General features: G+C 39.1%; 2 protein-coding genes across 5 annotated transcripts; one reads left to right on the top strand and one right to left on the bottom strand.

Annotated features, from left to right (window-relative positions):
- Nucleotides 1-371: 371 nt before the first annotated feature.
- On the bottom strand, nt 372-7,853 carry LOC6644186 (blastoderm-specific protein 25D). Of its 3 annotated transcripts, none has more exons than XM_002067137.4 (7): nt 7,215-7,853; nt 6,593-6,846; nt 6,307-6,529; nt 3,254-5,003; nt 1,160-1,640; nt 987-1,098; nt 372-926 (listed from the first exon to the last, which is right to left on the bottom strand). In XM_002067137.4, exons 1-7 carry the CDS (start codon nt 7,486-7,488, stop codon nt 667-669), a joined length of 3,354 nt encoding a protein of 1,117 aa, XP_002067173.3. In that variant the 5' UTR covers nt 7,489-7,853; the 3' UTR covers nt 372-666. The 3 variants fall into 3 exon arrangements, with proteins under 3 accessions (XP_002067173.3, XP_046866884.1, XP_046866885.1); XM_047010928.1 differs by lacking the exon at nt 7,215-7,853 and adding an exon at nt 6,919-7,002; XM_047010929.1 differs by lacking the exons at nt 372-926; nt 987-1,098; nt 1,160-1,640; nt 7,215-7,853 and adding an exon at nt 6,919-7,002 and having other exon boundaries at nt 3,250-5,003.
- A 119-nt stretch (nt 7,854-7,972) lies between these two features.
- Nucleotides 7,973-12,261, top strand: LOC6644185 (probable serine/threonine-protein kinase yakA). 2 transcript variants are annotated; one of them, XM_023176537.2, is made up of 3 exons: nt 7,973-9,245; nt 9,314-11,233; nt 11,304-12,261. In XM_023176537.2, exons 1-3 carry the CDS (start codon nt 8,280-8,282, stop codon nt 12,027-12,029), a joined length of 3,612 nt encoding a protein of 1,203 aa, XP_023032305.1. In that variant the 5' UTR covers nt 7,973-8,279; the 3' UTR covers nt 12,030-12,261. The 2 variants fall into 2 exon arrangements, with proteins under 2 accessions (XP_023032305.1, XP_002067172.1); XM_002067136.4 differs by having other exon boundaries at nt 7,974-9,245; nt 9,311-11,233.
- Nucleotides 12,262-12,866: the final 605 nt, after the last annotated feature.

Below are 12,866 nucleotides of genomic sequence, written 5' to 3'. Positions count from 1 at the left end.
TTACAGGTCTTTTATCGTGTGACATACAATTTATATAAATATATATATGTATATATGTGTGTATATATCATTTATCATTTCATCATATATATATGTATATAAATGTATGTACTTTTGTTTTTGGGATTTTCCAATAAAATTAATAACAATTCCGATGCACAATGCATAAAGTGCATAACAAATTTTTTAAAATACTGCTATCTGATTTTCGTTTCTCATATTCTCTAATAACAAATATAAGATAATTAAGTTAGTAGTCAATTGGTAGTAGTTGTGTGTTATTGTTTTTAGTAAGGTCAACATTTGCAATATATATATATATATATTGTAATATATATGTGTAAATAGTTAAGGTTCTGTTGTTGTTGTTAGTCGATTATTGTGTGTTTACAATATTTTGTGGTACATAAAGTGTGGATTGTGTGTGTGTTCCATTTGCTGGGCACGTGGGGTGCGCTTACAACATTGATTTGATTTGAATTGATGTTTTCACAGCGACAATAAACAAATAGAAAACGATATTATCTCATTCACGACAATTAAATCTATGTATGTTTTGTATATATATAAAAGATAACATTCACAACGAGTACGTTGAGTTGGTGCATGTTTCGATGTTGTCTTTGTTTATGTTTTGTTTGTTGTCAATTATTAATTAATATATTTTTAAGGCATGCCTGGCAGTCCACCAATAAGACGCTGCTGTTGTTGTTGCTGCTGCTGTTGTTGGTGTATTAGATTAACCCGGGCCCGCTGCTGCTCCAGTCGTTGTACAGTGGCAGTTAAATGAGAATTTTCCACATACAGATCCTTGACAAGTATATCGGCATTCTGTAAACGTTGCGTTTGATCGGCAAGCATAACACCCTGTGCCTCGATGCGGCCATGTAAATCGTTGAGCTCCACTTGATGCTGACGCCAGGATTCTAGAAATTAAAGGTTGAAATGCATAATTTAAATTCAAATTGTTCAAATTCTTCACTTACGCTGCATCAGGGACTCGGTATACTGTTGCTGCTGTTTAACCACATTCTGCAAATGACGATTGCGAAGTTCCAGTTGATTCAGTCGCTGCTGAAGCGTTGGATGTGTGGTTCTCTGTTAAGACATTTTAATTAGGACTATTTTGAAATTGGAATTTTGTAACCAGCCAACTTACCGCATAGGCCTTTTCAAGTACTGGACGCGCCTCCTGCAACTGTTGCAGTTCCATGACCAAACCGTCACGTTGCAGGCTCAAATCTTTGATGTGTTCCTTTAGTGACAATTCAAAGAATTTAAGGCGTTTCAGTTCCTCCTTCAGTATGCTTGGGCTGCTGCATTTATCATCACGACTAAGGCAAGAGATTTTACCATTCGAGAGGACACTGTGTGTGTCGAAACTCTTATTGGATGCCGTCGATGAGGTCTCACAATCGGCAATCTCACCCTCCGATTGTTGTTGTGGGCTCTGTGTACGTTTCGGTTTGCTAATGGGGGCAGGAGCACCCATTGTTGTTGCCTGTTTGTTTTCGGGCAAGGATGAAGACCCATTTGTTGTTGCACTACTTGTTGTTGTTGTTGTTGGCGACGGACCTGAGGGTGTGCTATCAAATGGTGTGGTACTAAAGATGGATGTCTCCGAGGTTGTAAGTTTATTGCTAAAGCAAAAAATATCAAAAATTTTCGATTAGAGGATATTAGAGGATTAAAATTGGGTGTTATATTTTCAACCAAAAACAAAAAATCTGTATTTAGAGGTCTTTGACAACAGTTTTGGAGGTTCGAAATTAGTTACAGACATGGATAAATCGACTTGGCTGTTGGTGATCAAGAATATATATACTTTTTGAGGTAGAAGAAGCTTTTTCTGCCCTTGTTACATACATTTTGGCGACATTAAAATACCATTTCAACCTATGCGTACATGGTATAAAAGTTCTAGAATTCTAAATGTGGCCAGGACCAGAATGGTGATTCGTTTATTTCATTCAAATTCAAAAGAAGTTGAGAATTAAGGGCTGTATATTTGTGACAGAAAAGCGAATAAGCTTTAAAGTTTGAAATTTGCCTCAAATCAAAAAAAACAAAAAAAAACCCCTTTTTGGACGATATTCTGAATACTCCAAATATTTATTTAAACTGTAACAAAATCGAAAAAAAAAATGTATTCAACCAATAATACTCCATAATTGCAAATAAGCCAGAGAAAAATTTTGATTTTCTTTTTTCGATTGTCATTTTTTAATAAACTTTAGTCTTGAATATTAGAAATGATTGAAATTTCAATTTTACCCATAAACTGTAATTAGTTTAACTAATCAACCGTTTGATGTTAATGTTAGAACTTTCAGTTTACAAAGATCTGTTTTAAATTAGTGGACTAAAGTTCGAGTAACTAAAAATATTATTACTACAAGTATAGGGTATAGTTGTAAACTAACAACCTAATTTTATTTTACAAGCACTGGAAACTAAGACCTTCGGCTTAGACGAAAACTACATCCATACACTAGCCTGGGATTCGAACCCGGATCCTCGTTGTTCAGTTCAAATGTCTGGGCCACTTGGACAACTTAAGTAGCGAGAACTGCAGAGTAACTAAAATGTCATTGGTTGTATCCTCGTAGTGGATACCAAAGGTTAAAAAAAGTGTTTAGATATTTGTAATATTAAATGGCAACATTTTTAACCCCATCAAGTATTTTTTTTTTTAAATATTAATAGCCAAGATTATTTATATGCAAACTCAATTGGCTTGCAAGTCATTGGAAGCAAATTTTGTTTTAATCTCAGGTTAGTTCATTTAATAAAGCCTCTTAGCAAAAATTAAGCGGAACTAAAATTATAACAACAAAAACTTTTCTATAATAACATTATCAAGTCAATAAAACATAAGAAACAGATCTGCCAAATTCCTCCAAAATAAACTTTTATTACATTCTCAACATATAAAACTCCTTAAAATGTTTAGAAAATAAATGGCTTGAACCAAAAACAAAAAGTTTATTTTAATGAATGATTAAAAGAAGCGAAAGAGACATATAAATATCGTTTATTGAATTAGTATATGAAATTTTGCTGCAAGAGTATAAAAAAGTCGGTGAACCGACTAAAATTTGTAAAATAAAAAAAAATGAGTAAATGTTATTTTTTTTTTTTGGTGCTGAACTTAAATTACATTTATTTGGACAAACACATAAACTAAACTAAAATATATTTACAGGACATAACAGAGGGAAAAATGGGGTGGAGGAAGGCTTTCTCTACTCACCGGCTTGCCGCTTTGTGCGTCGGTGATTCACCCAAGAGGGCAACGGCTGTGGCCTCATCGCCACTGAATGCCTTCAGGGGCTCCTGAATTGTGCTCTGTAGCCAGAGATAGCTAATGGGTGAACTGGCCGGACTCTTGCCCGTTTCCGCGGAACTAAGCTGTTGATTCAGCTCACTGGCTCCGGTCAGAATTTCTACGCTTTCGCCAAGACGTAAACGCAAATCTTCAATTTCCGATTGCAGCAAACTAATCTCCTGCGATTTCTCTTTCAATATAAGCATAGAACTAGAACGTAATTGGTTCGCCTCCGCCTCCAATTCGATATATTGTTGTTCCAGCATATCACGCTCATCTATGGGCGAGAGACGACCATCCTTGCTGAATTGTTCCTCATATTCGCGTACCTTTTCCATCAGTTCGGTGAACTTTTTATCATTCTCCTGTTGCTCATCCTCATAGATCTGACGCTCCTTCTCAAACATTTGCCGTTCATCGCTCAGCTTTGATTGCCAATAATCCTCGCATTCCTCATAGGCACGTTGCATTTGCTCCAAACTGGCCTCCAAATCCGTGCAACGTGTCTCCGGTGTGCTAGATTTTCCACCTGTGGCCGCTTTAAGTTTTTGCTCTAAAAGTTCGATTTGTTGTTTTAGGCTAGACAACTCTTCTTCCTGGTCTTTGTGTTGGGTCAGCTCAGAATTAAGGGCCAACCAATCGCCACTGCTGTCGCTGAGATCAGCTGTTCCCTTACCATCGTCGGTGCACTTACGTTGCTTGCCCAAACGCGGACTCTCCTCGGTTAAGTGATGCGTTTTACTGGGGGAATCACCACGCCGCTTGGTAGCTGCTGCCGCTGCCGCCGCCGCCGCACCAGAAGCACCTTCAAGATCGTCAGCCTGTTTCTTTTTGCGCTTCAGTTCCATGTGCAGGCCTTCGATTTCCATAGTTAGCTCATCAGTCTTATCGCGCAATTGAGAATTCTCCATTTGCAGGGCAGCCAATTTGTCCATCAATTGCAGCATTTCGTCCTCAACATCATGAATTTTATCCGTACTACTGTCGCAGCGAGAGGATTTGGTGTTCCTCTCCGACGGGAGGACATCACAACTGGCCAGCTCTTGATTGAGTTTAATATTTTGCTCAAGCAATTCAGTTATCTGTAGCTGAGACTTCTGATGCTCTGACTCCAATTCGGTATTCTCTGTGCGTACAAGTTCCAATTCGGTTTTCAATTTAATCTCCTCTTGCTCAAGATTTCTCAGCTGTTTCTCCAGACGACTAGTCATTGTGGACCAATGGTCTCGATCATTGCTCATCCGTTGCGTTAGTTCTCGCACCATACTGGCATGACGTTGTTCCAATTGCTGCAACTGTTGCTGTGACTTCTCCTCCATGGTGGCATGACGTTCATCCACCTCCAAGGCCATAAGAGCTACACGCTGATTGGCCGCCTTATTGTCGGCCCGCAATTTTAGATTCTCCTCATGTTGCTGACGATAGGCCACACGATAGTTGGCCAATTCGGACGATTGAAGAGTTGCCAGACCTCTTAGCATATTGGTATGAGATTCACCCTCCAAACCGCGTAAATCCTCCTCAATCACTTTGGTCAATTGGGCAAGATTGACTTGGTCATCGTCGAAGCCAAGTATATGCAAAAGTCCACGGCTATTCAATATGCTGGCCTGCTCCCATAGATCAATAATGCTGTCCGCACTGATCAACTCGAGCTGTTGAGGCGTCACAATGTCTGCAAGGCATGATTATGAATGGTATATGATATGGGATCGCACGTTACGTTTACAATTATGGCATTGATTAGCAAAAAGAACAATAGAGAGAGAGCTCGATAAGTTTCATTTTGAATTGATAAAGACAAGAACATTGATAGATAATGTAGAAATTCATTTTTATAGCCCAAGATACCAGGTGGAAAAGAGGGAAAGAGGGGGAGGTGTAGGGAGTGTGTGTGTTTGGGTGTGCAAAGGCGCTCAAAACGTTTCTCTTTTCAAGCTAATCAAATTTGTCTGACAAACCATTATCTAATTAAGTCTTCTTAGTGGTTTATAAGTATATATTTTTTCATATTTGAATTCGAATTTTCTCCTTTCTTCAAATATTCTTTTTTAAATTCTTATACTTTGATTAGAACTTTGTCTTGCTAACAATTATTATTCCTTAAATTCTTATAGATTCGTTTTATATTTTCGAAATTTTTACTTTCTCCTGATAAATAGCTTAATATTTGTTTTTTAATTGATAGTCACGCAAAAAATTTTATCTCTTCCTTTGCTAGATAAATTTGGTTTTCAATTTCAATTCAATTTCAAGTATTATTTTCAAGTTCTTTAGAGTTCTTAAAAAAATTGTGACAAATTTTGAACTCAACTAGTAAAGCTTTAGTGAAACTTTTTTCTCAATTCCTTTCATGTCTAGACTTATAAATGTTCAATTAAGAAATAAGTTATAATTCCGTGATGACTATGGTCCCGACTGTCGAAGATAATGGGATCAAACTGTATTAAACAATATTTTTTTCCTATAAAATTCTTTCTTGTTTTTATTTTGTTTCTTACTGCAAAATTGTATTTCCAAATATTTTTAAATGAAACTTTGTGGTAAATTGAGTATTATAAAAAGAAATCTAGTAAATTTTAAAACATTTTTTGCTATAGAAGTATAATTTTTACTCTTGCCGGACATAGCAATAAATCGAAGCAATTAATATGTGTGAACATATGTATATACAGAGATATAGACAGAGAGATCGTGCGATTATATATATATATAAATATAATTTGGAGTGGATTGTATGGATGGGCAAAGCACAAACCTTTGCAGCACAAACAGTGCCCGCTGTGGTAACTATAGCATCTCCCATGATGGTGGCCTGCATCTCGTATTAACCAAAAATAACACCAAATAATAACAACGATGACAAAATAAAATCAATTATGGTCATTCTCTTGATGCCTGGGCTAACATTTTACATCATCACAGAAGCGACAGCAAAAGGGATACCCTAAGAAAATTGATGGATAGTTGACACTTACCCAAGGACTCAACACTGCTACTTGTTTCCAATTGTTTGATCTTATTGCTGGCTGCTTTTGTTGCTATCGGTGAGGCTGGCGATGTATTAGAATGCAATTTAGATTGAAGATTCTTACTGCGTGCGGGCAGTGAAGCGCAACGTTTCAGTTTACTGCCATTTGAATGGACGGAACGTAAACGCCGGCTACCAGGAAGATCGGTTTGAGATGACGAACGATGGACCTATAAGAAAAAATGGAAAAATTAAAAAACTGTGACAAAGAGAGATGGATAAGCATGACTTACTTGAACATTTAAGTCATCGCATCCATTGAGACTTCGCTGCATTTGCTTGTCCCGATCCTCATCTGTGTTATCCGAATCTGTTAGCGACTCAACTGGTCCGCCGCTTTGTTGTTTACCCTGATGTGGTCGTGATCTTCGTCCATATTTCTTTGAACCCACTATGAGTTTGGGTGAAACTTCACGATCTGATAACTCCGGAGGACTTTCAATATATGTACTAGTCATCGGCTCATTGCTGATGACCAAAGAACGTTCTGAAAATATAAATAGAGAATGTTAATTTAGTTTTCAAACAGAATTTGTATTTTTTTTGTTTGTGAAAATACCAAAACGAGCTGCCAATTTTTCAATAACTATATCTTGCGTTTGGCCATTTTTGGCCTTTCTATAATATAAACGTGTTCCCATCGTTAGACTTTAAGGACTAAACACACTAATGGAATCATAGTGGTATATATACACTCTACTTATGACTACCTGAATGTAAGCTGGCTAGGATCAGGTAGCCGTTAATAAGCGGTCCGATTATAAAACAAAAAATGATATTTATGACATTATGTTTTATGACCTTATCTTAGGAGCAGCAGCTGCTGTTGCTGCAGTTACTTAATCCCTTGATTACCTCTCAGTCCATGCGTCGTGGAGTTGCCTTCGAATTCGGTGCCCAAGAAACTGAGTAGCGCCTCTTTGAATTGGGCAAAGGATACGCCAAGTTTTTGACTACCATCTGCCGCTAAGCTGGCTATCAATGCTGCTCCATGGTCACGTAGCTCCAGCAATGAACAAAGTTTTAGCAGAGAGTTTTCATCAAGCAGACCACATTGCTGCGTTTCGCAGCTTTGGAACATTTGATATAATTTCTGTTCATAGGGATCGGACGATACTTCCATTATCATAGGCGATGCAGTTTATAGCCGTTTCTGTTGCGTTGCGTTGTAATTGATTTGGGTAAGGGATTCGTCTTGGGGTTTTTTTTTTTTAGGTGAAATCGATAATATGCGCCTCTGCTGAGACTTTGTGGGGGGGAGTGGAGAATAACTGCGGTTGCGGACGGGTGAGGGGAAGGAGCATGCATGCATGCAGTGAGGTCGTTTCGCGTATTAAATTTGTTTCTTAACTAATTAAATGGTAAACTATTGATATGCACGCAGTAGTCAAAAATATATATATATAAACACTTTTTACTTAATTGAACTTAAATTATTATAGTTGTAGCATTAAATGAATCAACAACAACAAAAATGGCCACTCTGTTTATTTCTTCTTGTGCGGGACTTTTAATAGTGGGATTTTTGAACAGTATTTTCGATAGAAATTCGATAGTTTCACGCATACCAGTATTTTTAGCCCCGTATATTCTCACCACTATTTTTCCCTGTATTTGCTTATTAGTAAAAAATAAAGTAAAAAAATAAAGCAAGCGAGTTGAAAAGTGACCCAAAGACGAAAATGGAATCTGCAGATTGGCTAAAGGCTTAAGGAAATCACTGAATCTGTGTTTTGTTCCAGCTAAATATAAAAAACAGAAACACAGAAGTCTTGCTCAGCAGCAAATTCCAAGTCAAGGGAACTCGACGACATTCTTGTTGTTGTTGCTGTTCGCTGTTGGTTTTTTGCAGTTTGTTAATAAAAACACAAATTTCCGTTTAATAAGTAACTAATAGCCCTCGGCCAGTTTTGGCTAAGCATGGCCATGCATTCGTCGTATATGCGTGCTGGCCAAGGCCAAGCTGGAGGCGGAGCACCCAGTGGCCTCGTCCCAGCCAGTCCCGATGAGATGCACGGATTTTTAAAGGATAAACAAGCTTGGGAGCATGCCATTTCGCTGTATCAGGGCCCCGATCCATTGGACCATTGGTATAATTACATATGCTGGTATGAGAATCATGCCAATAGTGATCCGGAGCTCAAGTACCGCGAGACATTGGAACGTTGCCTGACTGTGTACGAGCACAACGATTACTATCGTCAAGATGCCCGTTTGGTGCGCCTGTGGTTAAAGTATATAGCCATGCAAACGGATCAATTGCATTTCTATCAGGTTCTATTCCAACGAGGAACAGGACGACAGGTGGCTGCCTTCTATATAGGCTGGGCCGGTTACTACGAGTCGAGAGAGGAGTTCAAGGATGCCGAAGCAGTTTTTAACTTGGCCTTCCAGGAGAAGGCCCAAACCCATGCCGAACTGCAGCATGCCCACTCCAAATTCAATTACGCACGCTCCGTTTATTTCCAGCGGCAGCAGCAGCAGCAGCACCTCCAACAACAACAACAACAGATTTTACAGCAGCCAGATGCTTTGCAACAGTTGGCAAATTACACACAGCAACTGCCACAGAGTTACAATCAGCAGCGTCCACCAACCCATTCGCAGCCATATCAACAGCATCCGCAACAGCAGCAACAACAACAGCAGCAACCACATCCGCAGCAACATCTACAGCAGCAGCAGCAGCAGGATCAACTGCCTTCCCAGCATATCTACCAGCAATATCATCATCATCAACAGCAGCAGCCACAGCCGCAGCAGCATCACCATCAACCAGTATCCTATCATCACTATACAGACACACAAACACCATCAAATCCTCCGCCTCAGAACCATTATCCAAATCAGGCGGTATATGCTCCTCCCATGCCTGGAGCAAGCCAGGTAAGCTTAGTTTTCAACTTGTTAGCAAATGGAGTACTAATCTTTCCTTATCCTTTTTCGTATAGCAGACGCATTATGAGTCACAACAGCCGCAACAAGAGCAAAAGCAGGAGGTGGAGCCGCCACAACAGAACCAGAACCAAATGACGCCCACGATGGCTACGGCTACCGCAACGACAACGGTTCCTGTGGTTGCAAGTGCTCCTGCGGCAGCGGCGGCTGCTTCACCTTCGAATGTCACGCACAATGGTAATGGCCATGTGGAGGCACCTGCTCCTGCTCCGGTCATGTCAGAGGTGGCCGGTTTACGTTTGCCGCGCAATTTTTATGCCTACGGACGCAATAATCATGAGACCTGGAAGCCGGCATTGACGCTGGAAGAGCCCGATGATCCCTCAAGAATCTGTCATTATGCCAAACAATTAGTATATCCGCCGGGATTGGGCATTGAGTATAGCCCAGAAGAGCTGTTGGCACGTAAATACAAACAGAAAATGGAGGAGCGGACGAAACGTCAGCAGCAACAACAACAACAACAACAGCAACAGCAATCGTCGGATCAGCAACAGGAGCAGACGCTCTACAATTCCTATAACTCATCCGAGAATTCTTACTATATGACTGCTGTAGATGGAGCACTATATGGCAACCAAAATACGAGCAGTGAATTAGAATCTAAGTTAGGCCAACAAAACGAAGAGGAAGGAAATGAAGAAGACGAGCAAGACGATGGTGAAGAAGACGAAGAGTCTGAGGAAGGCGAGGAGGAAGAAGGATCCGAAGAGGCCACAGACGATGAGGAGGAAGATGAGGACGAGGAGGAGGAAGAAGAGACCACAAACGGTATACAATTCAGTGCCCAGACTACATTTGAGCAGTCAAATCGCTCAATTAAAATCAAATTCAAAAAGGAACGCACGCTGGAAAGCAGCAGCAGCGCCTACAGTGCCTACACCATTGAGAATGTCTATCAGCAAAGAGAGCAAATAACCCATACACCCACTCCCATGCCAATAGCAACACCAGCGACAGCGGCTGTAACGGTGGCTCCGGCTCCGGCACCAGTTCCCGCCCCTCAACCAAATGTCTCGCCTATACCCTTAGCTAATCAACAGAGGCAGCGAAATGGTCACCATTTCCATCCCTATCTCTTGGGCCAGACATCAACTCCGAAGAGTGAGGCAAATGGATATAGACGCATACGAACCAAAGCTAAACGCAACAAATTTCAAGCTGATCTCTGCAGCAATAGCAATTCCTCATCCTCGGTCACAACGGCAAACGATGTGGCTGGTAGCGGGACAATTGCTATGGCCCATGGCCATGCCCATGCCCATGCCGCCTCCTTCAATGATAACGCAAATTTCTCTTTCTCTAGTGCCACTGCCTTGGATAATTCCAATAGCTCTTTAGCTTTGGCTGTGGACCGACTGAATTTCCGTGACTCTTCCCAGATAGTTGGCAATCAAAGTCAGGCCATTCCTAATCAGTCTAATACGGTTACACCTGCTCCTGTTAATAAGACACTACAAGCCATTACTAATAACAATAACAACAACAACAACAATGGTGCAGATTTTTCCACCTTTCAGGAGAACTCATATTTTGCCACCCAACACGATTCGGAGGCACAAGAGAGACGTCTATCGAAAGCATTGGAAACAATTGAACGTCATTTGGCTAAAGAGGCAATTGATCCATTTAATAGTGAATTGTGCCGGGCATTTTTGGCCAAACTTAATTTTCCTGGTACCAATGAAGATGACGAACAATCCACATATAAAATTGTTCAAACACCATTGCCAAAAATTTCCAATACACGCACTCTAAATGTTCTAGAAGGTAGTGTTCAATTCAATATTGACAAAGAGGTGGGACGTGGTTCATATGGATCGGTATATAAGGCAACCGATACAAGGACTGGCAATGTGGTGGCTCTTAAATATCAAAAGCCCCCAAACACTTGGGAAATTTATATATGTGATCAGGTAAGTCGAATTTTTTTTAACTGAATCTTTAAACTCTAGGTTAACAATTTATGTACGATTTCCATTTCAGGTGCTTAAACGCATTACAGATCCGGAGATACTGCCCGGATTAATGGACATATCGACAGCGATTATAGCACCAAATGCCAGTCTGATAGCCACAGAGTTTTCACCATTTGGTTCATTGCTGGATATCAATAATAAAATACGTCAGGCCACCACCAAAGTGATGCACGAATCCCTGGTCATGCATTTCTCTGGTCAAATTTGCAATATTGTTGATTATTTGCATCGTCAGCATATAATACATGCAGACATTAAGCCAGATAACTTCCTGCTGATGCGTGTACCAAATGTGGATAGTCCATTGCCATCGTTGCGTCTAATTGATTTTGGCTGTGCCATCGATATGACGCTCTTTCCGGATGCGGAGCATACGAAATTTCGTAAAGTCATACATACAGATGGTTTCACCTGCATCGAGATGCAGGAGAGTCGCCCCTGGTCCTATGAAACGGATCTATTTTGCATTGCCGGCACAGTGCATGTGATGCTCTTTGGTGAATACATGCAACCGCAAAAACGCGGCGCCACCTGGGATATACGCCAGAAGCTGCCGCGTTATCTCAAAAAGCATGTCTGGTCGAAATTCTTTGGTGAACTTTTGAATATGCAGGCCGATAAGTTGCCCCAATTGCATCAGATGCGTATCATATTTGAAGAGGAATGCCTTGGCATGGATTCGGAACTACAGAAACAAATACGCACGCTATCCAATATATTGCATCGGCGATAACTGCAAATACGTTCAATACACATTTCATTTATAACAACCCCCAAAAGCAATTATCCTCATCTCCCCGACCAAAACGAATATATATTCATATATATATATATTATTGTTTGGTTATTTGCTTCATAAGCAAATGATCTTAAATTTTAAATATATATGCCACTCTCTGTGCGTATAACAACTGAAACTGTACAAAAAAAAAGAAAGAAAACAAAAGCAAAACTATTTGATTTAAATTTACAAATTCGCAACAACAAAAAACGAAAAACCCAAAAAAATGGTACAAAATGTTTGGTATATTTTTTGTGTCAAAAGTAAATTTGCTGGACTTTAATTTCACAAAAACATTTAACACCTCAATTAATAAGAAACTTTACTTAAACATAATAAAAAAATTTTTATTTTTGGGGCATTAAATTAAATATAATTGCACAATTTGTAACTAACAAAAAACAAATCATAAACACACTTTAAAAGTTGGTTCTTTGGATATGTGTAAAAAAAAACTTTATTTCTATTATTATAATTATGTTTTAACTAACCAATTGCAATTGCTTAAAATATTTGTTTTTCTTTCACTTTTTATTTTATTTATTAAATTTGATACCAAAAAAAAAAAACACGAGGAAAAACCGAAAAAAACGCTAGCTAAAACTAAAAAAAAAATAATTTTTTTTCTAATTTTTTTTTTAGCGTTATAAAATTATTGTAAATAATATTAATAATGCAAAAAGAAAAAAATGTAAGAAATGACAACAAAAAAAGAAAAGCAAAAAAAAAACTACCTATAAGATTGGAAAAACTCCAATTAATGTACTATTGAGTAATATATATATATAT

Source organism: Drosophila willistoni, assembly GCF_018902025.1.
Source record: "Drosophila willistoni isolate 14030-0811.24 chromosome 2R unlocalized genomic scaffold, UCI_dwil_1.1 Seg167, whole genome shotgun sequence".
NCBI lineage: Eukaryota > Metazoa > Arthropoda > Insecta > Diptera > Drosophilidae > Drosophila > Drosophila willistoni.
Note: the sequence above shows the minus strand (reverse complement) of the source record. Positions and strands in the feature narration are given on the sequence as shown.

Bases quoted from the DNA above. Each gene is read 5' to 3' on its own strand.
- LOC6644185 (XM_002067136.4), top strand. From the start codon at position 8,280: ATGGCCATGCATTCGTCGTATATGCGTGCTGGCCAAGGCCAAGCTGGA. The intron at 9,246-9,310 runs GTAAGCTTAGTT...TTTTTCGTATAG, and splicing joins CCATGCCTGGAGCAAGCCAG to CAGACGCATTATGAGTCACA. The intron at 11,234-11,303 runs GTAAGTCGAATT...TTTCCATTTCAG, and splicing joins AAATTTATATATGTGATCAG to GTGCTTAAACGCATTACAGA.
- LOC6644186 (XM_002067137.4), bottom strand. From the start codon at position 7,488: ATGATAATGGAAGTATCGTCCGATCCCTATGAACAGAAATTATATCAA. The intron at 6,530-6,592 runs GTAAGTCATGCT...TTTTTCTTATAG, and splicing joins GCGATGACTTAAATGTTCAA to GTCCATCGTTCGTCATCTCA. The intron at 5,004-6,306 runs GTAAGTGTCAAC...CATGCCTTGCAG, and splicing joins TAGCAGTGTTGAGTCCTTGG to ACATTGTGACGCCTCAACAG.